We start from the raw sequence: 24,064 nt of genomic DNA, 5'->3' as shown, positions 1-24,064 counted from the left end.
TACACCCACCCGTGCTGCTCCCAGATGGCTGCCCTCCCGGGCCAGCATTACACCCCAGGGAAAGCCAGGGAACACGGGTGTCACCCTACACCCACCCTGTGCCACTCACAGCCGGCTGCCCTCCTGGGCCAGCATTACACCCTGGGATAAGCCAGGGAACATGGGTGTCGCCGTACACCCAGCCCTTGCCACTCCCAGCCGGCTGCTCTCCCGGGCCAGCATTACAGCCCGGGGTAAGCCAGGGAACACGGGTGTCACCCTACACCCACACTGTGCCACTCACAGCCGGCTGCCCTCCTGGGCCAGCATTACACCCCGGGGTAAGCCAGGGAAACGGGTGTCACCCTACAGTCACCCCGTGCCGCTCACAGCTGCCATTCAGACACAGGGAGATTCCATCTCTTGACTCTCAGACCTGCCTGAGTTTCAAGCCCAGGGGGATGTGGGTGCAGCAGCAGGCAGAAAGGGGCAGCTCCTCCTCCTCCTTGCTAGGGTCAGGCCGGGAGGGCAGGCCCCGAGTGCGGCGAGGAGCTGCATGGCGCTGAGGAGGAAGAGGACGAGGCGGCCAGGACAGCGGCAATTCTAGAGAAGATATCCAGCCTTTCCCTGCCTGGCCCCAAGTGGAAGGAGGTAACTTGCAGCAGCGTCTGCAGCAGGGGCCTGGGGTCTGCCAGCTGCCCCCTGTGCCCCCAGATTGATCCCAGGATGGGTGTTGCTGAGCTGGGATGTTTCCTCTGGAAAACCACGTGCCCTGAGCATGTGCCTTTGCTGCCCCCGGGGTAGCTGGTGAAGGACAAGCGCTCAGGGAGAAGAGACACCAATGCAGAGATGGAAGGGGAGCTGCTGAGGGGCAGGTTTGGCTAGTGAAAGGCTGCAGCAGTGCCAGGGCCAGCCGCAGTCAGCCCCATCGAGTTAGTCTGGGGTTCATGCCAGTGGTTCTGTTCCAGGAGTCTCTGACAAGCGGTCCTGAAAGCGCAGGAGCCTCTAGGCCACAGGTAAGTGCCTGTCCCTGCGTGGGCCTCTCACCCGCTACTAGGGCCAGCTTTAGGAAGTGCAGGGCCCAATTCGAACAGTTTCGACGGGGCCGCGGTAGGGATAACTATTTAAAACAAAAAAAAAAAGTAAAATAACACATGGGGCTTGTACTCACTGGGCGGTGCTCTGAGTCTTCGGTGGTGGGTCCTTCACTCGCTCCAGATCTTCTGCGGCACTGAAGGACCCACCGCCGAAGTGCCGCCGAAGACCCAGAGCAAGCGAAGGACCCACCGCCGAAGTGCCGCTGAAGACCCGAAGCACTGCGGGAAGGAACCAGACGCAGACAGCTTGTGTGTTCAGGAGAGCGCCCCGCCGTGAGGCGTGGCAACCTTTTTATTCTTTCAGTTACAGCATCATGCATAGCTTACAGCCTTGTTTACTTGTTTCGCATTGGTGGAGGACTCTCTCTTCCCCTTTTCCCCTCACCCATTGCATGTGGGCAGAGCGTGCGGTATTTTCCTAATCTTGTGATAATATGGAGTCAGCATTCTGAGACAAATCAGCATTCTGTGGCAAAGGCAAAAGGGGGTTTTGCAGGGGGCGGTTTCTGGTGGTTTGCCAGCCAGGACCGATCCCTACATCTCCACCTTTTGTTTTTAAAAGGAAAAGGCAGGCTTTTGTTTGGACCATGGGCACCCTTGGGTGCACAATGAAATTAAGGAGGGAATGCACTGAATGCCACAGCAGGTGAGCACGAGGAATAAGAGGCAGAGTCCTCCGTAGGTTATTAGCTGATGTAGCCAACCCCATCCCGGCAGCCAGCTAGATAGCCAGTTCCACCAGGATGAAAAGGGGTCACTGTCAATTTGAATCTGAGCAGTAAGATTCTTAATAATGGCTAATTGATTGTCAATAGCATAAAAATGATCAGAAATATTAAAGCAACACATATTATTAACTTTTTCACAACCATAATGATGCAGAAGCAAAAGATAATCAATAGCAGCTCTATTTTGCAAAAATCCATGACGTAACTGCATTTGTTCCTCATTAAGCAATGCCACTGCAATAGACGTGGCATTAAGAGCTTTAACCGCTGAGCAAGCTAACCAATTAAGATTTTTACTATTACTAATTATTAAGCCAGGTATGTCAACCAAGGAGGTGGCCAAGGCATTATACATAACATCACACAAAATTTAGCATTTAGGCAAGCAATAAGGGCAAGTAAAAAATTCTCCGGGGACTTCTCCTTATCTTGTTGCTTTAGCAGGTGGTCAGCCTGTTGGGAGAGAGACTTCATCTGCCCCCATGTCACTGGAGCATTGGGAGGACCGCGGTATCGCTCTTGAGACAAAGTCACTGTTGTAGTTATTAACGGGTTAAAATCAGGAATGGGATCGCTAAGGCTCTGGTGCCACACCATGCTGTGGGTTGCAAGTGGGGTCCTCCTTCCACGGACGTATGTAACGAGCTGGAACCCACACCGGTCCTTGTGGTGTGCTGACGGCCGCGTATCCCCGCCCCCAGGTTATCAAAGGAACTGGGGCACTCCACGTAGTGCCGGGGAGCTGCCGATACGTCACTTTTGGGGCGGGGAGTTCCTCCTTGCACCTAAAATGTTTTTGTAAGCGGGAAACATAATGGGTACCATCAAAAACAAGATTTAAATGATTGATTGTATATAAGACGTGTGCTAGATTTAAATGATTGATTGTATATAAGACGTGTGCTAACCACTCCTCCTTGTCTGGCAAGGTGGGCGGAATTCCCTCTTTTGTTTTTTGTTGGAGGAGAGCTGTTTTTAAGGTGCGGTTGGCACGCTCCACAATGGCCTGGCCCTGTGAGTTGTAGGGGATGCCAAAGGTGTGCACAACGCCCCAACGGGAGCAAAATGCAGCAAATTGTTGAGAGCAGTATGCAGGCCCATTATCTGTTTTGAGCTTGGCTGGGATGCCCATAACAGAAAAGCAACGAACAAAGTGATTGATAACGTGTCGAACACGTTCTCCTTTATGGGGTGTGGCCCAAAGGTAACCTGAGTAAGTGTCAACAGTAACATGAAGAAAATTCCAAGGGGAAAAAGGGGGAAAACGTGTAACATCCATTTGCCAAAGTTGATTGGCACCGAGGCCGCGGGGGTTAACGCCAGTGGGAGGGTAGGAATGAAGGGAGGAACACTGCGGGCATTGTTGGACAACAGCCTTAGCTTCGTCCAATGGGATGGAGAATTGGTGCGCAAGCGCTTTAGCATTTTGATGATGAAAGGCGTGGCTGGAGGTAGGGGAGTGAACCCAGGAAATGCGCACTTGTGCATCAGCATAAGCGTTGCCTTCAGATAACATTCCGGGGAGGGGAAGGTGGCTACGAATATGTGCAATGAAGAAGGGATGGGTCCGGGCACGTAACAATTGCTGGAGGGTAAGGAAAAGGGCAAGGAGTGACCGCTCCGTGAGTGGAGTAACATAACTGCCGGCTATAGCAGTGCCAACATTTGCAACATAAAGACTGTCTGTAATAACATTAAGTGGAATATTGGGGAAGTGAGAAAAAGCTAAGCAGAGAGCAGCAAGTTTTGCTTGCTGAGGGCTGGTTTGGGGAGTAGTAAATTTTGAATGCCATTGTGCGTTAGAACGCCAGGAAACCACACCGCGGGTGGGGCTGCCATCAGTAAAAACTGTAAGTGCATTAATTATGGGGGTTTGCTGGCAAAAATTACAAAATACAGTGGGAATGTGACAAATGGCATGCAGGCGAGGATTTTTCTCAATATGATAGGACAGGGAGCCCACAAAGCCTGCCAGGGCTAATTGAAGGGCATCCGGGAAGGCAAGGGCTGATTCGGTCTTTGGGTAGCGCTTCTTTACCTGTGAGAAAAGAAACTTAACACATTTCATTAGTGCCTGGCAGTGTTTTGCAAATCTCATAGCTGCTTGGGCACATTCAAGCCCCACCCCCCTTTCCTTGGTTATCAGCCAAGTTTTAGCTGTGAGCAGTGTCCTTGAATGGAGACAGTGTCTTATCTACAGTCTCCTAGCTTCTTTTTTCTTTTTAGTTAACTCATTCTGTTCTTTTTTTTTTTTTTGTTTTCCCTTTTTGGCTTCCTTTAACCTGCAAAGGAAACTTTTACTTTTTACTTATACACCTTTTTCCAGCAACGAACACGTAAACATTGCCATTATACAGTACATTAGTGTTATTATTTAATATATGTCACACATACTTTTTTACTAAAATAACCTTATTACAGAACTTTGGAGCAACGAGCTAGAACAAGCACACCCACTTTGAGGAGTTCATTGAATTCAACCTCTAGTCCAATGGCTTTCCACCATCCCCAGCCCTCTGGCTAGAAATTTGAGGCAGCCAGAAAGATCCCATGTACAATATGGGGAGTGGGTTAACTTTTCATGTCTTTGCTTTCAAAGACCGTTGGCATGCAAATTATAACAACAATTTGTGTTTGTTACTTAAGCAAATGCATTAGACTTTAGTGTATTACATTTTTTTGATTTATCCAAACACCTTGTATTTTAAAGGGGAATAAAACAAGTATCTGCATTTAACCCTTTTATTTAATTTTAACTAGACTATCCTATGAAAATATTAAACACAACAATTTTGGCCACGAGACAAACACCACAAGACAGGACATAGAACACAAAACATAATTCCTGTTGTGCCAGTAAATGCATGATACGTTGAATGCTGTTCAGCTGGCATTAGTTTTTTTTTGATTATCTGAAAGACAAAAAACAGAGGTCTACCCACCCCTTCTGGGTAGACAATCATCGCTTGAAATATACAAATACCCTTGTTGACTTCAGGCAAAAACAGAGGAATTACCCCATATTTTCTTATATTTGTTTCATAAGCAGCCTAGGTTTTCAATTACATAACACTGTATACATTCTTCAGCTAATTTAACTAAATTATTCATAGCCAAACCAAATAATAGCAATTCAATAATTTTTTTGCCTAAATTTATTTACAAACATTTCGCAGACACCAAGAGCCCTTTTCTTTAGCATATTTACAAAGTTCAACTGCTGTTTCCTCCAGCAACTACAGAGTTAACTTCTTACTCTCCCTTAAATCACTTGCTTGTCTCCCAACAGCCACTTTTATCAACTTAAATCACCATGCCAAGTAAGTCCTGGGTATTTGAAATCCCCATGCTTACACTTACTGACTTTTTTCTTCCACTACACCCGTAAAGTTTTTCAACCTGCTTTTCAATTTCTCTCTCTGTTGCCTGCCTGCCTGGGCCCGATCCTGCTTTTCTTGCTGAACCGTCCCTTCCATGGGCACCAACTTGTTCCACTACTAGTTTAGCTAGGAGGGTGGGCTTTTTAACTAGCCCCCACCCCTCCTGGTCTTTTTTCTTAAACCTTCTTACTCACAAGACGACCCGAGTCCTCCTTCATGAGGCTTGCCACCTGAACAAAAATCCAAACCCCTTTAGAGAGTTTACCTAGAGACCCACCCATCTGTCTGCTGACACTTAAACAGAAAAAAGAAATTACACAGAGCGCAGAGGGAATTACAGTCTAAGTCAGACTTTCCCACTTCTATACACTGTCCGCTACAGGGGACGGGACAGAAGGATCTCAATTCAACCTCAGAGCTTCCTCGCACTCTTGGCTTCCACTCCAAGGAATTACGAACGAGAGGTTCAGTTCCGCCCACACTCCTAACGCCCAAATGTATACAGAGCAGAAAAACAACAGTAACCGGTTAAACAGAACAGAACCAGAACCAAATAGCATTTCCTTATCCTATTAAGGCATACTTTTACTTATGCAATTCTTAACATATAGCACCAACAGTACCAAGCAAGGCAAACACAAAATAACAAGGGTAAAACAAATAGATGGTGTAAATTCTGCAGTGCTCCCCCCTTCTAAATTGCTCACCAAGCTGTGACAAATTTCTGTTACCAATCTATCCCTCGTGTCAGGTGATCAGGCTGACACTACAGGATCGCTGGGGGAAGATAAAGAAAATACACCATATAACTGAATTTTGAAGCTTCATTAATAAAATAATAAAACAACAATGGAGAGTGTTGGGAACGCTCCCACATCACTCAGGAAAATATTAATGCCCCAAGCCCGAAGCTTCTTTCATACTTACACAGGTACGTCCAGACTGGCCACTTCTGTGTGTAATGTTCAGAGGAGGGGGAGAGGTGGAAGGGAGATTATCCTGTATACAGCTTGTCCAGAATTTCCAACATGCTTCTGCTCTTGAGAGGGCTGTTCTTTTACACCCTGGAATCTCCTGCGGCGTCTTTTTCAGAGATTCCAGTCCAGGTCGGCTGCCTGTGGCTTCCGACTCCAGGGTCACAAAGGCACACTGTTGGATCTTACTGGACAGTTAAGCTTTGCAAATGTAATTTCAGTTCTGTAACTTGTATTTCCTTTGCTTCGCCTCTGTCTATATTTTTCCTTCACAGCCAGCTGGGGCCGAAAGCAGCCTGTACCGCGCTTGGAACTGGAGGGGGCAAAAGGGAGGGGGCGACGACAGCAAGGACTCAGAGGGGGCTAGACTAGGGGCTGTCGCCCTGGGTGCAGGACTTGGGGTTTCAACCTCCGTGACATATGAGGGAGGTGGGGTAGGGGTGGGAGAGGCAAGCGGGGGCGCCTCCTTTCACAAACGCCCGATTGCCTCTGCACAATGTTGCCACAGCAAGATGTGTTGGATGGGCGCTCGTGGCTCCCTTAGGAGCCGTTCGCCCACATTTTGCCAGTCAGAAACCTCGAGAGATCCTTTCTCGGGGTACCAAGGGCACTTAACCTCTATAACATGGAGCAAATCCTCCACATGTTGCTGTGATGCTGTTATGCGACCAGTTACCTTGAGTAACTTAACCAGCTCTTTCACATGAGCCTTCTGTTGCACGGACAAGTCCCCCCCCATACTCACGAGGGAGTGCGCAAAGACGCACTGAGGTGCACCACGGCTCGACCGGCCGGTGGGTACGGAGGGCTGGAATCACGTCGGGGTCACCAGATGCGGGAAGGAACCAGACGCAGACAGCTTGTGTGTTCAGGAGAGCGCCCCGCCGTGAGGCGTGGCAACCTTTTTATTCTTTCAGTTACAGCATCATGCATAGCTTACAGCCTTGTTTACTTGTTTCGCATTGGTGGAGGACTCTCTCTTCCCCTTTTCCCCTCACCCATTGCATGTGGGCAGAGCGTGCGGTATTTTCCTAATCTTGTGATAATATGGAGTCAGCATTCTGAGACAAATCAGCATTCTGTGGCAAAGGCAAAAGGGGGTTTTGCAGGGGGCGGTTTCTGGTGGTTTGCCAGCCAGGACCGATCCCTACAAAGCACCGCTAGGTGAGTAAAAATTAAAAAGGCACCTCTAGCCAGGGAAGGGATTCTCACTGGGCGCGGGGCCCTCTTAGGCGTGGAGCCCGATTTGGGGGAATTGGGGGAATTGGCCTAAATCCGGCCCTGCCCGCTACCAGAAGCCGTGATGGAGCCTCTGCTCTGAGCCTTCTTGGAAGAGCATTTTGCTGCAGGGCTGGGCGGGCTCCCCAGCCCAGGGCACCGATGGACTCCCACAGCCCGGCTCTGTGACTGCGTTCGTTGGTGGGTTTACAGAGCTGCTCTGGACAGACAGGTGCTTTCTGGTCTCCAGGTCAGACCCTGGCCTGGTGTCTGCACTGTGCCATAATCTGGCCTCCTCACAGCTTGAGTCCTGCTCCCAGGCCAGCTCCTGGGGACTCTGCCACCGGAATTAATGAGCAGCCGAAGGCCCTGCCCAGCACGTCGGCATTGCCAAGAGCTGGGGGTCCCTGTGTGATCCAGACAGGCTGCAAACAGCTCTCCAAAAAGGACAGGCTCATTTCTGTTCACCTCGGCCTCTGTGTTCCTGGGACGTTGGCCTTACCTCGGAGCAAAGTCACTGCCCGGCGCTGCTGGGAACTCAGCCCTGGCTCCAGCTGATGCTTTCCCCACCCCTGCATGCTCTGGCTGCATCATCCCACCTCTCTGCTTGGCCTGGCCTGGTCTCCAGCAGGTCTCTGGGGCTCCCCCGTCGATCCAGGTCTCCAGGCTTCCTCCCTTCGCTCTGCCTCCTTCAGGAGGTGTAAAGCTTCCCCGTCGCTGCCCGGTTCTGGAGCTGCTGTTGCTTCCCCTCTGCTACGGTGGGTGCTGCCCTTGCGCCATCCCTTCTCCCTGGGCTCGTCCCCCGAACGCAGAGAGAGGCCTGGCGGGACTGCTACTGCTGGGAGCGCTGCGTATGACCCCAATGCTGGGAGCCCCACTCGCTGTCTGTCCCCCGCTCATCACACCTGGCTGCTCTTGCTCCTGCCTATGGCTTTCCCTGCTGCTTCATTGCCTTGCTGGGGCTTCTGCGGGGCTTCGCTGTGCCCATGTGCACCCTCGGTGGAGGAGACATGAGGACACTAGGGTGCGGGGACTTGGCCTAGCAGCTCGGGGTCCAGGACATAACCAGAATGGAACAGAGCATCAGGTTCCCCCCAACCTCCTGCTCTGACCCAGGCTGCAGGGACTCAGGGGTCTCTCTACACCCAGGGCCCTCCCTGTTTGTGATTTTCTCTATGCCAGTATGGGGTTGGGCTCCCTACCCATCGGGGCAGGAGAGAGGGGCTCTGCGCTTGTTCTGGGACTATCTGGGGTCTGCCCCCAAAAAGCTGGGTGCCAGCTGTGGAGAACGACGGAACGGGTGGGCAGGGGGCCGGTCTGTGTGCAGAACGGGCCAGATCACGGCTGGGCACCACGCTGCTCGTGGATTGCAGCCTGGCGCAGGAAGCCCCATGCCTCCGTCCCATCTCGCTCTGCCGTGGGCATGGCAGCTTGCCTCGGCCGCTCCCTCTGAACCTGTCTCTGTCTATTTTGAGTGGAAAAGCCTGTGCCGCTGTGCGCGCCTGTTACCGAGCCAGCATCCCCGGAGCCTGCCTGGACCTCGGTAAGTGTCTCTCCTATGCAGCAGGGCCAAGGGCCTGTCTCTGGCTCCTGTCACAAGAGGGGCCTTCGGGGTGCTGAGAAGGGTCCTGCTTCTCTTTGAAAGCCCAGCAGCTCTATCGACTGGGCTCCCAGCACTCCTGGGCCAGGCTCCTTCCCCATCTTGTTTCCTTCCCTTCCCCCCTGGGGCGCGTCACACTCCTCATGGGCTTCTGTGCCTGGGAGTGGGGGCATGAGGAGCCCCCGGGCTCTGGATTTCTCCCCAGAGCCGGGGGAATGATGGGAGGGATGGACGATGCTGGGCTCCCCTCCCCACCTTGTGCTCCCAGACTGCACCATGGATAAGGGGAGGAAGCAGAGGATGGGGAACAGGGACGGGAGTTGCTGCATTCCCAGCTGGGTCTCAGAGGTCCTTTCCGGGTGAGCACTGCATCTGTGGGCATCTCACGCAGCAGCCAGGGCGTGAATAACAGGCAAACCATCTGGAAGTGCCAGTCGTGTGCCCTGGGGGCCGGGGCAGCCCACTGGGGGAAGCGATCATTGTCCCTCTCAAGCACTGCATGCCAAAGGGCTGTGTGCTGCGGGGCTGGGGCAGAGGGATGTTACCGCAGAGATGACGTGTGGCACAGGCTATATGTGTGACGCTGAGCATGAGCTTCCCCCCACACCATCCTACCGCAGAGGGGTGGTGACCGGAGAATCCGGCTGTCTGCTCTGCTACCTTTCCTGGCTGAGGCTGCAGCAGCAGGTATCTCCCTGCACAGCCAGTGTCTCTCCAAAGATTTCTGCCCTCCTCAGCTCCGAGCCACCGATGCCTCCACCCCCTTCCCTCGCTTTGCAGGATCATGGTACGGAGGCTGCCGCTGGCTAGGAGACCACAAGGGCCATGTCCGAGAGCTCAGTGAGCTCAGCACTCAGGAGCTGCTCTGAGTCTGGGCAGGTGGGTTCATTCTCATGGCCTGCCTTGAGCATTCCCAGTACTGCCACCCAACGTGCAGGGCACTGGCTTTGGAGTGGCTGATTCTGGCCTTTCCAGCCACCTTTCTCTTTGATTCCCCGTTGTCACAAGATGGCTGAGCCAGCTATCAGCATCGCCTTCCTGTGCAGCTGGTGGGATCTGATAGGATCCGTTTGTGTTGCTACAAACCACACAGTGTTCGCTATTTCAGCCCAAGAAAACCCAGCAGCAGCTGATCTCTTGCTGGCAGGATCCCTGGGCCGATGGGGCATTGCTTGGGGCATCTGGATACTTGGTTGGTTCCAGTCTGCTCCATATTTCAGACTCCAATTCATGGGTTCTATGGCCTATTCTGACCCTCTGGTCTGACTGCCTGTATCACACAGGCTGGAGAACCTCATCCCATAACTTCTGCCTACAGCCCACAATTTCTGTTTGAGCCAGAGCAGGTCTTTTAGAAATATGTCTGGTCTTGAGTTGAAGACGTCAAGTGATGGCGAAGCCATCATGTCCCTCGGTGAGTTGTTCCAGCGGTCAGCGACCCTCACTGTTAACAGTCTGAACCTCATTTCTAGTCTGAATTTCTTTAGCTTGGATCCTGTTCTGCCTTTGTCTGCTAGATGAAAGAGCCATCTGCTATCAGAAGTCTCTTCCCCATGTAGGTACTTATAAACCGAGATCATCACCTCTTAACCTTCTCCTGGATCAACTGAATAGATTGGGCCTCTTAAACTCTCACTACAAGGCAGGTTTTCCTGATCTCAGATCATTCTTATAGCCCTTTTCTGAACCCTTTCCAATTTGTAAATATCCTGTTTAAAGTGTGGATGCCAGAACTGGATTGTCTGTGCACTGCTGTATTGCTCTCCCAGCAGGCATCAGGGTGATTAAAGTCTCCCATGAGAACCAGGGCCTGTGATCTAGTAACTTCTGCTAGCTGCCGGAAGAAAGCCTCGTCCACCTCATCCCCCTGGTCTGGTGGTCTATAGTAGACTGACACCACAACATCACCCTTGTTGCTCACACTTCTAAACTTAATCCAGAGACACTCAGGCTTTTCTGCAGTTTCATACTGGAGCTCTGAGCAGTCATACTGCTCTCTTACATACAATGCAACTCCCCAACCTTTTCTGCCCTGCCTGTCCTTCCTGAACAGTTTATATCCATCCATGACAGTGCTCCAGTCATGTGAGTTATCCCACCAAGTCTCTGTTCCAATCACACCATAGTTCCTCTACTGTGCCAGGACTTCCAGTTCTCCCTGCTTGTTTCCCATGCTTCTTGCATTTGTGTATAGGCACTTAAGATAACTCGCTGATTGTCCCGCTTTCTCAGTCTGAGACAGGAGTCTTCCCCCTTGCACTCTCCTGCTCGTGCTTCCTCCCAGTATCCCATTTCTCCACTTACCTCAGGGCTTTGATCTCCTTCCCCCTGTGAACCTAGTTTAAAGCCCTCCTCACTAGGTTAGCCAGCCTGCTTGTGAAGATGCTCTTCCCTCTCTTCGTTAGGTGGAGCCCATCTCTGCCTAGCACTCCTCCTCCTTGGAACACCATCCCATGGCCGAAGAATCCAAAGCCTTCTCTCCGACACCACCTGCGTAGCCATTCGTTGACTTCCACGATTCGACAGTCTCTAGCCAGGCCTTTCCCCTGCACAGGGAGGATGGGCGAGAACACCACTTGTGCCTCAAACTCCTTTATCCTTCTTCCCAGAGCCACGTAGTCTGCAGTGATCCGCTCAAGGTCATTCTTGGCAGTATCATTGGTGCCCACATGGAGAAGCAGGAAGGGGCAGCGATCTGAGGGCTTGATGAGCCTCGGCAGCCTCTCCATCACATCGTGAATCCTAGCTCCTGGCAAGCAGCAGACCTCTCAGTTTTCTCGGTTGAGGCAGCAGATAGATGACTCAGTCCCCCTGAGGAGGGAGTCCCCAACCACCACCACCCGCCGCCTTCTCTTGGGAGCGGTGGTCATGGAACCCCCCCATCCCTAGGACAGCGTGTCTCGTGCCTTCCAATCGGTGGAGTCTCCTTCTGCTGCCTTCTCTCAGGTGTATCATCTAGTCCACTCTCCGCATTAGTGCCTGTGGAGAGAACATGAAAACGGTTGCTCACCTGTATCTCCATTGCTGGTACATGGACGCTCCTCTTTCTTCTCCTGGAGGTCACATGCTGCCAAATTTCTTCACCATCCCTCTCTCCCCTCTGCTCCGATTCTTCAGGACGTTGTGCCTGTAGAAGCATATCCTGACGTCTGTCCAGGAAATCTTCATTTTTTCGTATGCAACGCAGGGTCGATACTTGTTGTTCCAGACCTCGAACCTTCTCTTCCAATATGGAGACCAGCTTGCACTTTGTACACACGAAGTCACTTCTGTCCTGTGGAAGAGAGACAAACACGGCACAACCTGTGCAGGTTACAACAGCTGAACGCTCACCTTCCAATCCAGGAAGTTTTTGGAAAGTGTAAGGGACAATTTCCTGGTCCAAGTGTTGGAGGAACTAACCAGGGGCAGAGCTCTTCTAGACCTGCTGCTCACAAACAGAGAAGAGTTAGTAGGGGAAGCAAAAGTGGATGGGAACCTGGGAGGCAGTGACCATGAGATGGTCGAGTTCAGGATCCTGACACAGGGAAAAAAGGAGAGCAGCAGAATACGGACCCTGGACTTCAGAAAAGCAGACTTTGACTCCCTCAGGGAGCTGATGGGCAGGATCTCCTGGGAAAATAACATGAAGGGGAAAGGAGTCCAGGAGAGCTGGCTGTATTTTAAAGAATCCTTACTGAGGCTGCAGGAACAAACCATCCCAATGTGTGGAAAGAATAGTAAATATGGCAGGCGACCAGGTTGGCTCAACAGTGAAATCCTTGCTGATCTTAAACACAAATAAGAAGCTTACAAGAAGTGGAAGATTGGACAAATGACCAGGGAGGAGTATAAAAATATTGCTCAGGCATGCAGGAGTGAAATCTGGAAGGCCAAATCATCCTTGGAGTTGCAGTTAGCAAGAGATGCTAAGAGTAACAAGAAGGGTTTCTTCAGGTACGTTAGCAAGAAGAAGAAAGTCAAGGAAAGTGTGGGTCCCTTACTGAATGAGGGAGGCAACCTAGTGACAGAGGATGTGGAAAAAGCTAATGTACTCAATGATTGTTTTGCCTCTGTCTTCACAGACAAGATCAGTTCCCAGACTGCTGCACTGGGCAGCACAGCATGGTGAGGAGGTTACTAACCCTCTGTGGAGAAAGAAGTGATTCGGGACTATTTAGAAAAGCTGGACGAGCACAAGTCCATGGGGCCGGATGCGCTGCATCTGAGGGTGCTAAAGGAGTTGGCGGATGTGATTGCAGAGCCATTGGCCATTATCTTTGAAAACTCATGGCGATCGGGGGAGGTCCCAGATGTCTGGAAAAAGGCTACTGTAGTGCCCATCTTTAAAAAAGGGAAGAAGCAGGATACAGGGAACTACAGGCCAGTTAGCTTCACCTCAGTCCCTGGAAAAATCATGGAGCAGGTCCTCAAGGAATCAATTCTGAAGCACTTAGAGGAGAGGAAAGTGATCAGGAACAGTCAGCATGGATTCACCAAGGGCAAGTCATGCCTGACTAACCTAATTACCTTCTATCAGGAGATAACTGGGTCTGTGGATGAGGGGAAAGCAGTGGATGTGTTATTCCTTGACTTTAGCAAAGCTTTTGATATGGTCTCCCACAGTATTCTGGCCAGCAAGTTAAAGAAGTATGGGCTGGATGATTGGACTATAAGGTGGATAGAAAGCTGGTTAGATCGTCCGTCTCAATGGGTAGTGATCAATGGCTCCAAGTCTAGTTGGCAGCCAGTTTCAAGTGGAGTGCCCCAATGGTCGGTCCTGGGGCTGGTTTTGTTCAATATCTTCATTAATGATCTGCACTCTCAGCAAGTTTGCAGACGACACTAAACTGGGAGGTATCAGAGGGGTAGCCATGTTAGTCTGGATCTGTAAAAGCAGCAAAGAATCCTGTGGCACCTTATAGACTAACAGACGTTTTGGAGCATGAGCTTTCGTGGGTGAATACCCACTTCATCAGATGCACGTAGTGGAAATTTCCAGGGGCAGGTATATATATGCAAGCAAGCTAGAGATAACAAGGACAGTTCAATCAGGGAGGATGAGGCTCTGTTCTAGCAGCTGAGGTGTGAAAACCAAGGGAGGAGAAACTGGTTTTGTAGTTGGCAAGCCATTCACAGTCTTTGTTCAATCCTGAGCTGATGGTGTCAAATTTGCAGATGAACTGAAGCTCAGCAGTTTCTCTTTGAAGTCTGGTCCTGAAGCTTTTTTGCTGCAGGATGGCCACCTTAAGATCTGCTATAGTGTGGCCAGGGAGGTTGAAGTGTTCTCCTATAGGTTTTTGTATATTGCCATTCCTAATATCTGATCTGTGTCCATTTATCATTTTCCGTAGAGACTGTCCAGTTTGGCCGATGTACATAGCAGAGGGGCATTGCTGGCATATGATGGCGTATATCACATTGGTGGACGTGCAGGTGAATGAACCGGTGATGGTGTGGCTGATCTGGTTAGGTCCTGTAATGGTGTCGCTGGTGTAGATATGTGGGCAGAGTTGGCATCAAGATTTGTTGCATGGATTGGTTCCTGAGCTAGAGTTACTATAGTGAGGTGTGCAGTTACTGGTGAGAATATGTTTCAGGTTGGCAGGCTGTCTGTGGGCGAGGACTGGCCTGCCACGCAAGGCCTGTGAAAGTGTGGGATCATTGTCCAGGATGGGTTGTAGATCCCTGATGATGCGTTGGAGGGGTTTTAGCTGGGGACTGTATGTGATGGCCAGTGGAGTCTTGTTGATTTCTTTCTTGTGTTTGTTTTGCAGTAGGAGGCTTCTGGGTACACGTCTGGCTCTGTTGATCTGTTTCCTTATTTCCTCGTGCGAGTATTGTAGTTTTGAGAATGCTTGGTGGAGATTTTGTAGGTGTTGGTCTCTGTCTGAGGGGTTAGAGCAGATGCGGTTGTACCTCAGTGCTTGATTGTAGACAATGGATCATGTGATGTGCCCGGGATGGAAGCTGGAGGCATGAAGGTAGGCATAGCAGTTGGTAGGTTTTCGGTATAGGGTGGTGTTAATGTGACCATCATTTATTTGCACCGTGGTGTCTAGGAAGTGGACCTCTCATGTAGATTGGTCCAGGCTGAGGCTGATGGTGGGGTGGAAGCTGTTGAAATCGTGGTGGAATTTTTCCATAGTTTCCTTCCCATGGGTCCAGATGATGAAGATGTCATCAATGTAGCGTAGGTAGAGAAGGGGCGTGAGTGGACAAGAGTTGAGGAAGCATTGTTCCAGGTCGGCCATAAAAATATTGGCATATTGTGGGGCCATGTGGGTTCCCATAGCGGTGCCATTGATCTGGAGATATATATTGTCATCAAATTTGAAATAGTTGTATATTCTTAGTGTATTCCTCAGTGGGATCTGAGGGAAGTGGCCTGTAGAATTTGGTGTTGGAGAGTTGTCTGGCAGCCTCCTTTTGATAGTCAGACCTGTTCATGATGACAACAGCATCTCCTTTATCAGCCTCTTTGATGATAATGTCAGGGTGGTTTCTGAAGCTGTGGATGGCATTGCGTTCTGCACGACTTAGGTTATGAGGCAAGTGATGTTGTTTTTCCACAATTTCCGCCTGTGCACGTTGGTGAAATGACAGTCTGGACCTATACATTGAATGCTTCTGCTGACGTGCACAGGCAGAAACTGCACCATCTACTCAGGACACTCCCTACACTAACACCGGAACAAATCAACGTATCTTTAGAGCCCCGACCAGGGTTATTCTATCTACTGCCCAAGATCCACAAACCTGGAAATCATGGACGCCCCATCATCTCTGGCATTGGCACTCTCACTGAAGGACTGTCTGGATATGTGGACTCTCTACTCAGACCCTATGCCACCAGCACTCCCAGCTATCTCCGTGACACCACTGATTTCCTGAGGAAACTACAATGCATTGGTGACCCTCCAGAAAACATCATCCTATCCACCATGGATGTAGAGGCTCTCTACACAAACATCCCACACACAGATGGAATACAAGTGGTCAGGAACAGTATCCCTGATGATACCACAGCACAACTGGCTGCTGAGCTCTGTGCCTTTATCCTCACACACAGCTATTTCAAATTTGATGACAATATATATCTCCAGATCAGTGGCACTGCTATGGGCACCCGCATGGCCCCACAATATGCCAATATCTTCATGGCCGACCTGGAACGGTTCCTCGGTTCTCGTCCACTCATGCCCCTTCTCTACCTATGCTACATTGATGACATCTTGGAGAGTCCAGCGGAGGGCAACAAAAATGATTAGGGGGCTGGAGCACATAACTTAGGAGGAGAGGCTGAGGGAACTGGGATTGTTTAGTCTGCAGAAGAGAAGAATGAGGGGGGATTTGACAGCTGCTTTCAACTACCCGAAGGGGATTCCAAAGAGGATGGAGCTCGGCTGTTCTCAGTGGTGGCAGATGACGGAACAAGGAGTAATGGTCTCAAGTTGCAGTGGGGGAGGTTTAAGTTGGATGTTAGGAAAAACTTTTTCACTCAGAGAGTGGTGAAGCACTGGAATGGGTTACCTAGGGAGGTGGTGGAATCTCCTTCCTTAGAGGTGTTTAAGGTCAGGCTTGACAAAGCCCTGGCTGGGATGATTTAGTTGGGAATTGGTCCCGCTTTGAGCAGGGGGTTGGACTATATACCTCCTGAGGTCCCTTCCAGCTCTGATATTCTATGATTCTATGATTCTATGAACTGGATACAGTGTCCAGTAATGGGATCACTACTGCAATATACAGAGGAATATTCCTGTTCCTGCTTGATACTCCTCTATAACTGAGAATTGTGTTTGTCTTCTTAACTATGACATCCCACTGGGAGCTCTTGTTCAATTCGTCCAGCTGGACTTTATTGACCCCATGTCCTTTTCATTGTCACTGCGTTCCAGGATACAGTCCACTGTCTTGTAAGCATGACCTACATTCTTTTCCCTGGATATATGTGTGACGAAGTGGGGCTGTTCTTAATGTTTCCTCTGAATACTGTGTGGGTGCCTCAGTTTCCCCTATGCATTTCTTAAGTCTCTAGGGGGTGAGATTGTTGAAGAGCAAAGGGCCAGTGTGCATAAATGGCCAACACTCTGTCTCCTGGCAACTAATGGCCGGGGCCCTTGCCCCTTCAAGGAGATGCTAAAGGTGTGGGAGAACAAATTGATCAGGTGACCTCCTGGCCCAGGAAAGGAACAAAGACCAGAGAGGAGGGGCTGGAGGGGGAGTCAGTTAGGAGCTGGCTGGGGACGAGGAGTGAGTGCAGACGTGGGTGTCTGGCTCGCCGCCCCCGCCCCCAGGATGGACCTAGCTGAGGGGTCCTGTTCTCTGTACCTACAAGCTCAGCTTTAGACTGTTCCTGTCCTCTAATAAACCTCTGTTTCACTGGCTGACTGAGAGTCATGTATGACTGCAAAGTGGGGGTGCAGGACCGTGTGGCTTCCCCAGGACCCCACCTGGGTGGACTCACTGGGGGAAGTGCACAGAGGGGCAGAGGATGCTGAATGCTCCAGTGTCAGACCCAGGAAGGCGAAAACTGTGTGAGTTTCTTGCCCTGAAGACAGTCTGCTCACAGAGAGGAGACTTCACCAAAGTCCTGACTGGCTTTGTGGGGAGCAGTTCTAGAGCATCACCCGGGAACTCCGTGACAGTATAACCTCACCTTTGACAGTGCTGAAACATGTTCTTCAGAAGAACCCATCTTCCCAAGTCTGGTCTGTACACCTGACCTGTCCCCATCATCATTTATGCCCCCACCAATGTTTTTGTCATCTGGAAATGTTACCAGAGATGGTTTTACATTTTCTTGCAGTTCACCGATGAAGATATTGAATAGCATTGGTCTGAGGACAGATCCTGGCAGGACTGCACTAATCCCCACCCCCCTACTGGGTGCTTGCTCCCCATTTACAAGTACTTTTTGCGATCTGTCAGTTAACCAGATTTTATTCCATTTAATGTGGGCTACATTGCTGGTGTATAGTGCAATTTTTTTATCAGAACGCCAGGCGGTTCTAGGCATTCAGTTGTCCAGGAGTCAGAGTGTATCAGCGCAGTCACCTTTATCAACCAAACTTGTAACCTTATCAAAAAATGATATCAGATTTGTGTGACAGATTTTGTTCATAAAGCCATGTGGCTTGGCATTAATTATGCTGCTATTCTTTATTCCTTCAATGACTGCCTCCCATACCAGCTGTCCAATGACTTCTTAGCCTGACATCTGTCATAAACAGATAGCTAAGGGTTAATGTTCTTTTACCTGTAAAAGGGTTAACACAGGGAACCTGAAACACCTGACCAGAGGACCAATCAGGAAACAAGACTTTTTCAAATCTGGGTGGAGGGAAGTTTTGGGTGTGAGTTCTTTGTTCTTTGTCTTGGGTCTGACCCTCTCGGCTCTGAGAGTGATTTTTCTATCTCCTGGCTTTCTAATCTTCTGTTTCCAAGTTGTAAGTACAAGGATAGTAAGACAATAGGTTTATATTGTTTTCTTTTGTATTTACATGTGTGTAGTTGTTGGAGTGTTTTGAATTGTATTCTTTTTGGATAAGGCTGTTTATTCATTTTTTCCCTTTAAGCAATTGACCCTGTATATTGCCACCTTGATACAGAGACTATATATTATGTCCTTTTTCACTCTTTTTATATAAAGCTTTCTTTTTAAGACCTGTTGGAGTTTTTCTTTAGTGGGGACTCCAGGGAATTGAGTGTGCAGCTCACCAGGGAATTGGTGGGAGGAAGAAGTCAGGGGGAAAATCTCTTTGTGTTAGATTTACTAAGCCTGACTTTGCATACCCTCTGGGTGAGTGGGGGAGAGAGATTAGCTCTCTCGGTACTTGTGTTTCCAGGACTGGAAGCAGGGAATCTCCTAGGGTCGTCCAGGGAGGGGAGCCTGGGAGGAAGTAACAAGGAAACAAGGGGAGGGGGTTATTTTCCTTTGTTGTGAGACTCAAGGAATCTGAGTCTGGGGGTCCCCCAGGGAAGGTTTTGGGGAGACCACAGTGAGCTAGGCACTGTATAATTCCTAGCTGGTGGCAGCAATTACCAGGTCCAAGCAAGTAACTAAGCTTGGAGGTTTTCATGCTAACACCCATATTTTGGACGCTAAGGTCCAGATCTGGGAAAAAATGTTATGACATGGTGTGCAGCATTGTGGGATAGATAGAATCCAGAAGCCAGTAGGAATATTATATTTTTCTTTTCTCTGCTAGAGGCTTTTAAGCAGAGAGGGTTTGGTTTTAAAAGGAACCAGAGAGAATTTTTTTTCTCTGTTCTCTCCTGGCAGTAGCTTGCATATTAAGCAAGAAACCATTAAGGAACTATTAAGAGTCTTTTGTTAGACCATAGCACTCCGATTGACAGTCAAGTACCCAGCACAATACACATGCAAATAAAGTGGTTTTTCTGGTTTACTTTACATTTAAAAGATTAGCTAGAGGAAGAAAGGGAAAAAGGCACTGTTGCTAGGCAGACCCCAGGAGGCAACAGAGAACCTGCAGTTCAGACAATAAACACCGGAGGGCACCCCAACACAAGAAAACAGGAACCAGAATGTCACTAAAACCAGAAGCAGTACAGCTGGAAGCAATGGAAAAACAGATAGAACTACTAAGAACACAAATGGCCAGAGATGAGGCAACTCACAAACAAGAGATGGAAAGGCTACAAAAACAAGAAGAAGCCAAAAATGCAGCCCACCACAGAAAACTACAAGAAGAAGAGGCAGCCTACCGCCGAGAAATGGAAAAACAACAAGAAGAAAGGGAAGAGAGGGAAAAACAGAGAAAACATGAACTGGAGTTAGCGCAGGCTGGGCAGCATGCTCCAGCCAATCCTAACAACCCTTCGCCAATTATGATTCCACAGCACAAGAAATTTCCCACCTACAAGGCAGGTGATGACACTGACGCCTTCTTAGAAAATTTTGAAAGAGCCTGTCTTGGGTACAGCATCCCTGAAGACCAGTACATGGTGGAATTGAGGCCACAGCTCAGTGGACCTTTAGCAGAGGTGGCAGCTGAAATGCCTAAGGAGAACATGAACGACTATAAACTTTTTCAAACCAAGGCCAGATACAGAATGGGGATAACCCCGGATCATGCCCGTCGGTGTTTCAGAACCCAAAAGTGGAAACCAGATGTGTCATTTCCCAAACACGCCTACTACGTTGGGAAAAATTATGAGGCCTGGATATCAGGAAACAATGTTAAATCCATAGATGAACTGCACCTCCTCATACAATTGGAGCAGTTCTTGGATGGTGTTCCTGAGGACATAACATGGTACATACAAGATGGAAAACCCAAAAATCTCACCAAGGCGGGGGAAATTGGAGCCAGATGGATGGAAGCGGCAGAAAGCAAGAAAGCTACTGTCAAGGGGAACCAATACCCCAGAGGGCACACCGACAATAAACCCTACAACCGAGGGCAGCCAAAGACCCCACCTACAACCCAAGGAAAGCCACAGACTCCCTATTCTTCCACCTCACCAGTCTCCAGTAACTCACCTCGACCCAGTGACCAGTCAGCTGGAAGATGCTTCAAGTGTAATGAACTGGGACATATAAAGGCCAACTGCCCAAAGAACCCCCACCGAGTGCAGTTCATTACACCACCATCACCCAAAAGATCCCCAGGCCCAGATGCCTCTCAAATACCCTTGGAGCGAAGGGAAAATTTGAGAGTGGGCGGAAAGAAGGTTATTGCGTGGAGAGACACAGGGGCACAGGTGTCAGCTATCCACCAATCCTTCGTAGACCCCAAATTCATCAACCCAAAGGCCCAAGTGACAATTTACCCCTTCATGTCTCAAGCTGTAGACTTGCCTACAGCTGAACTGCCTGTCCAGCCTGGCATTAATTATGCTACTATTCTTTATTCCTTCAGTGACTGCCTCCCATACCAGCCGTCCAATGACTTCTTAGCCTGACATCAGTCCCTGGTAATCTGGCCTATAGTTTCCTGGATCATTCCATTTACCCTTTGTAAATAGTGGCACTACATTAGCATTATAAATTCAGTCCTTCCCCAGTGTTCAAGATGCATTAAAAATCCACATTAATAGTTCAGAGAGCTCCTCCAGCACTTAGGTGCCAGTTCTCTGGTCCTGCTGATTTAAAACAGGTTAACTTTAGCAATGGCTGTTTAACATCCTCCCTAGTTACAGATGGGATAGAAAGGATTTCATTATCACTGTAAGATGGGAACACATCATCCTGCTTCTTTAGGAATACAGAACAGAAATGTTCATTTTGTGGATGACACAAAGCTGGGAGGTATTGCTAATACAGAGAAGGACCAGGATATCATACAGGAAGATCTGGATGACCTTGTAAACTGGAGTAATAGTAATAGGATGAAATTTAATAGTGAAAAGTGCAAGGTCATGCATTTAGGGGTTAATAACAAGAATTTTGGTTATAAATTGGGGACACCTCAGTTGGAAGTAACAGAGGAGGAGAAGGACCTCGGTGTATTGGTTGATCACAGGATGACTATGAGCCGCCAATGTGATATGGCCGTTAAAAAAGCTAATGCGGTTTTAGGATGCATCAGGCGAGGTATTTCCAGTAGAGATAAGGAGGTGTTTGTACCGTTATACAAGGCACTGGTGAGACCTCATCTGGAATACTGTGTGCAGTACTGGTCTCCCATGTTTAAGAAGGATGAATTCAAATTGGAACAGGCACAGAGACGGGCCGCTAGGATGATCCGAGGAATGGAAACCCTGTCTTATGAAAGGAGACTCAAAGAGCTTGGCTTGTTTAGCCTAACCAATAGAAGGCTGAGGGGAGATATGATTGCTCTTTATAAATATATCAGAGGGATAAATATCAGGGAGGGAAAGGAATTATTTAAGTTCAGTACCAACGTGGACACAAGAACAAATGGATATAAACTGGCCATCAGGAAGTTTAGACTTGAAATTAGATGAAGGTTTCTAACCATCAGAGGAGTGAAGTTCTGGAACAGCCTTCCAAGGGGAGCAGTGGGGGCAAAAGACATATCTGGCTTCAAGACTAAGCTGGATAAGTTTATGGAGGGGATGGTATGATGGGATAGCCTAATTTTGGCAATTAATTCATCTTTGATTATTAGCAGGTGAATATGCCCAATGGTCTGTGATGGGATGTTAGATGGGGTGGAATCTGAGTTACTACAGAGAATTCTTTCCTGGGTGCTGGCTGGTGAGTCTTGCCCACATGCTCAGGGTTTAGCTGATCGCCATATTTGGGGTCGGGAGGGAATTTTTCTCCAGGGCAGATTGGTAGAGGCCCTGGAGGTTTTTCACTTTCCTCTGCAGCATGGGGCACAGGTCACTTGCTGGAGGATTCTCTGCACCTTGAAGTCTTTAAACCACGATTTGAGGACTTCAATAACTCCGACATAGGCTAGGGGTTTGTTACAGGAGTGGGTGGGTGAGATTCTGTGGCCTGCATTGTGCAGGAGGTCAGACTAAATGACCATAATGGTCCCTTCTGACCTTTGAGTCTATGAGTCATTGAACACTTCTGTCTTTTCTGCATCATGATTGATAATTTTACCATCCTTATCTAGTATGAGACCTATACAATTGCTAGGATTTAATTTGTTCCTGATATATTTAAATAATTCCTTCTCCTTGTCCTTTACTCTACTGGCCATAGACGTTTCATTTATAACTTTTAGCTTCCCTTATCAATTGTCTGCATGTCCTAGTTGCTGATTTGTACTCATTGCTACCAGTTCCTCCATTTTCTCATTTAACGAGAGAGAGAGAGAGAGATGCTGTCACTTCCACTCTTAACAAGGATTTTTTTGTGTGTTTTTGTTTTTAACTGGAAAAAAATCTTCATTCATGATTGTGGAATTGTGTTTTTGGGGATGCATCTAATAAAGTATTTTTAACAGTTCCCAATTATCATTTGGTTTTTCTTTTTATATATTTCCTCCCACTCAGTTTTGCTCGTAATTGTTTACAGCTTTGGAAAACTAGCTCTTTAAAATCACCATGTGTATCTATTACCTCTCTGACCATACTCCGTCTGCACACAGCAAATGAAATTAGGTCATGGTCACTTGTACCATCAGTTTTTACTTCCATTCATCTTTCTCTGTCAGAATGAGAGCTAATAACTTTTCATGCTAGAAAGTTATAGTCTATGATTTTTAGAAACTCTACAGATGTTTTATTTCGCTAGAGATCGACCTCCTCCTAAGCCAACCCTCTAGAGACCTCTCGGCAGCAGATTGCATGAACTGGTGTCATTCTGCTGCTGTTTGTTCATTTTCAGAAACACACTTTATCACATTCTGGGCTGCAATCCAGACCAGTGAGGAGTTGTGGTGGCAGCTTTTGCCCTCTAACCCTTAAGTGCTTAAAAATGTTGCTACTGGGACTTGGTCCCTGGCTAACAACTTGGCAAGGTGACCCCAACATTTTCCCAGTTCGGAATTTTCCCCAAACCATGGGCCCCGTAGTGTGCAGCCCTCTCCTGGAACACCCAGAGAAATAATAAGGCTTGTTTGTTTCTTTAAAGAGACAAAAGCATCTCCCAGCTTATTTATTTAACTGGGGTCAATACACCTCCACCCTTCAAACACAGCACTGAGCTGGTTTATTGTACAAATAAAACAAGTTGGGTGAAGTGATACCAAGTAGAAGGAGTGAAGTTTGACAGGGTCACAAAAGGCAAAAGTAAAAATACACTTTGTGAGGCTAAGATCTAACTCCACAAGCTACCATCTTTGCTCAGGGTAGTTTCCCTACCTATCTTCCATTTCCAGCGACTTCAAGCCCGTTGGCTGAAGGACCCACCTTTCTCAGCTGGCAAGAGGCCCCTCGTGTCTGTCCAGAGATGGATGCCGACCTGGCTTCTCCTCTCCCTTTATATCTTCCCAACTTCACCGTTTTGTCCCCAGGCTCCGGGTGACCTCACTGCATTCTGCCGTTCCTGTGGCTTCCCATCCCCCGCTGATTCATATGTAAATGGGGCAGCCATTGTTCTTGGTCCTGCCTTGCTTAATTTCACTGGAGACAGGTCGATAGCTGCCGTCCCTCCCATCTGGGAGGGAACCTGCTTCTCCCTGTGTCTGGTCACAGACTGTGTGCGAGGAGCAGGACTGGA

The 24,064-nt window shown here is 48.8% G+C and overlaps 1 protein-coding gene across 3 annotated transcripts in view; it reads left to right on the top strand.

Moving 5' to 3' along the window:
- LOC115647225 (WD repeat-containing protein 97-like) overlaps positions 1-24,064 on the top strand; it is a 51,343-nt gene that overhangs the window by 9,530 nt on the left and 17,749 nt on the right. For 2 of the 3 annotated variants that reach the window (XM_030554068.1, XM_030554065.1), the window contains exons 6-7: positions 493-630; positions 948-995. In XM_030554068.1, coding sequence (XP_030409928.1) covers positions 493-630; positions 948-995 — 186 coding nt within the window. The remainder of the gene's footprint in view (positions 1-492; positions 631-947; positions 996-24,064) is intronic. The other variant, XM_030554067.1, reaches the window with a different exon arrangement.

Source organism: Gopherus evgoodei, chromosome 2, assembly GCF_007399415.2.
Source record: "Gopherus evgoodei ecotype Sinaloan lineage chromosome 2, rGopEvg1_v1.p, whole genome shotgun sequence".
Taxonomy (NCBI): Eukaryota; Metazoa; Chordata; order Testudines; family Testudinidae; genus Gopherus; species Gopherus evgoodei.
Note: the sequence above shows the minus strand (reverse complement) of the source record. Positions and strands in the feature narration are given on the sequence as shown.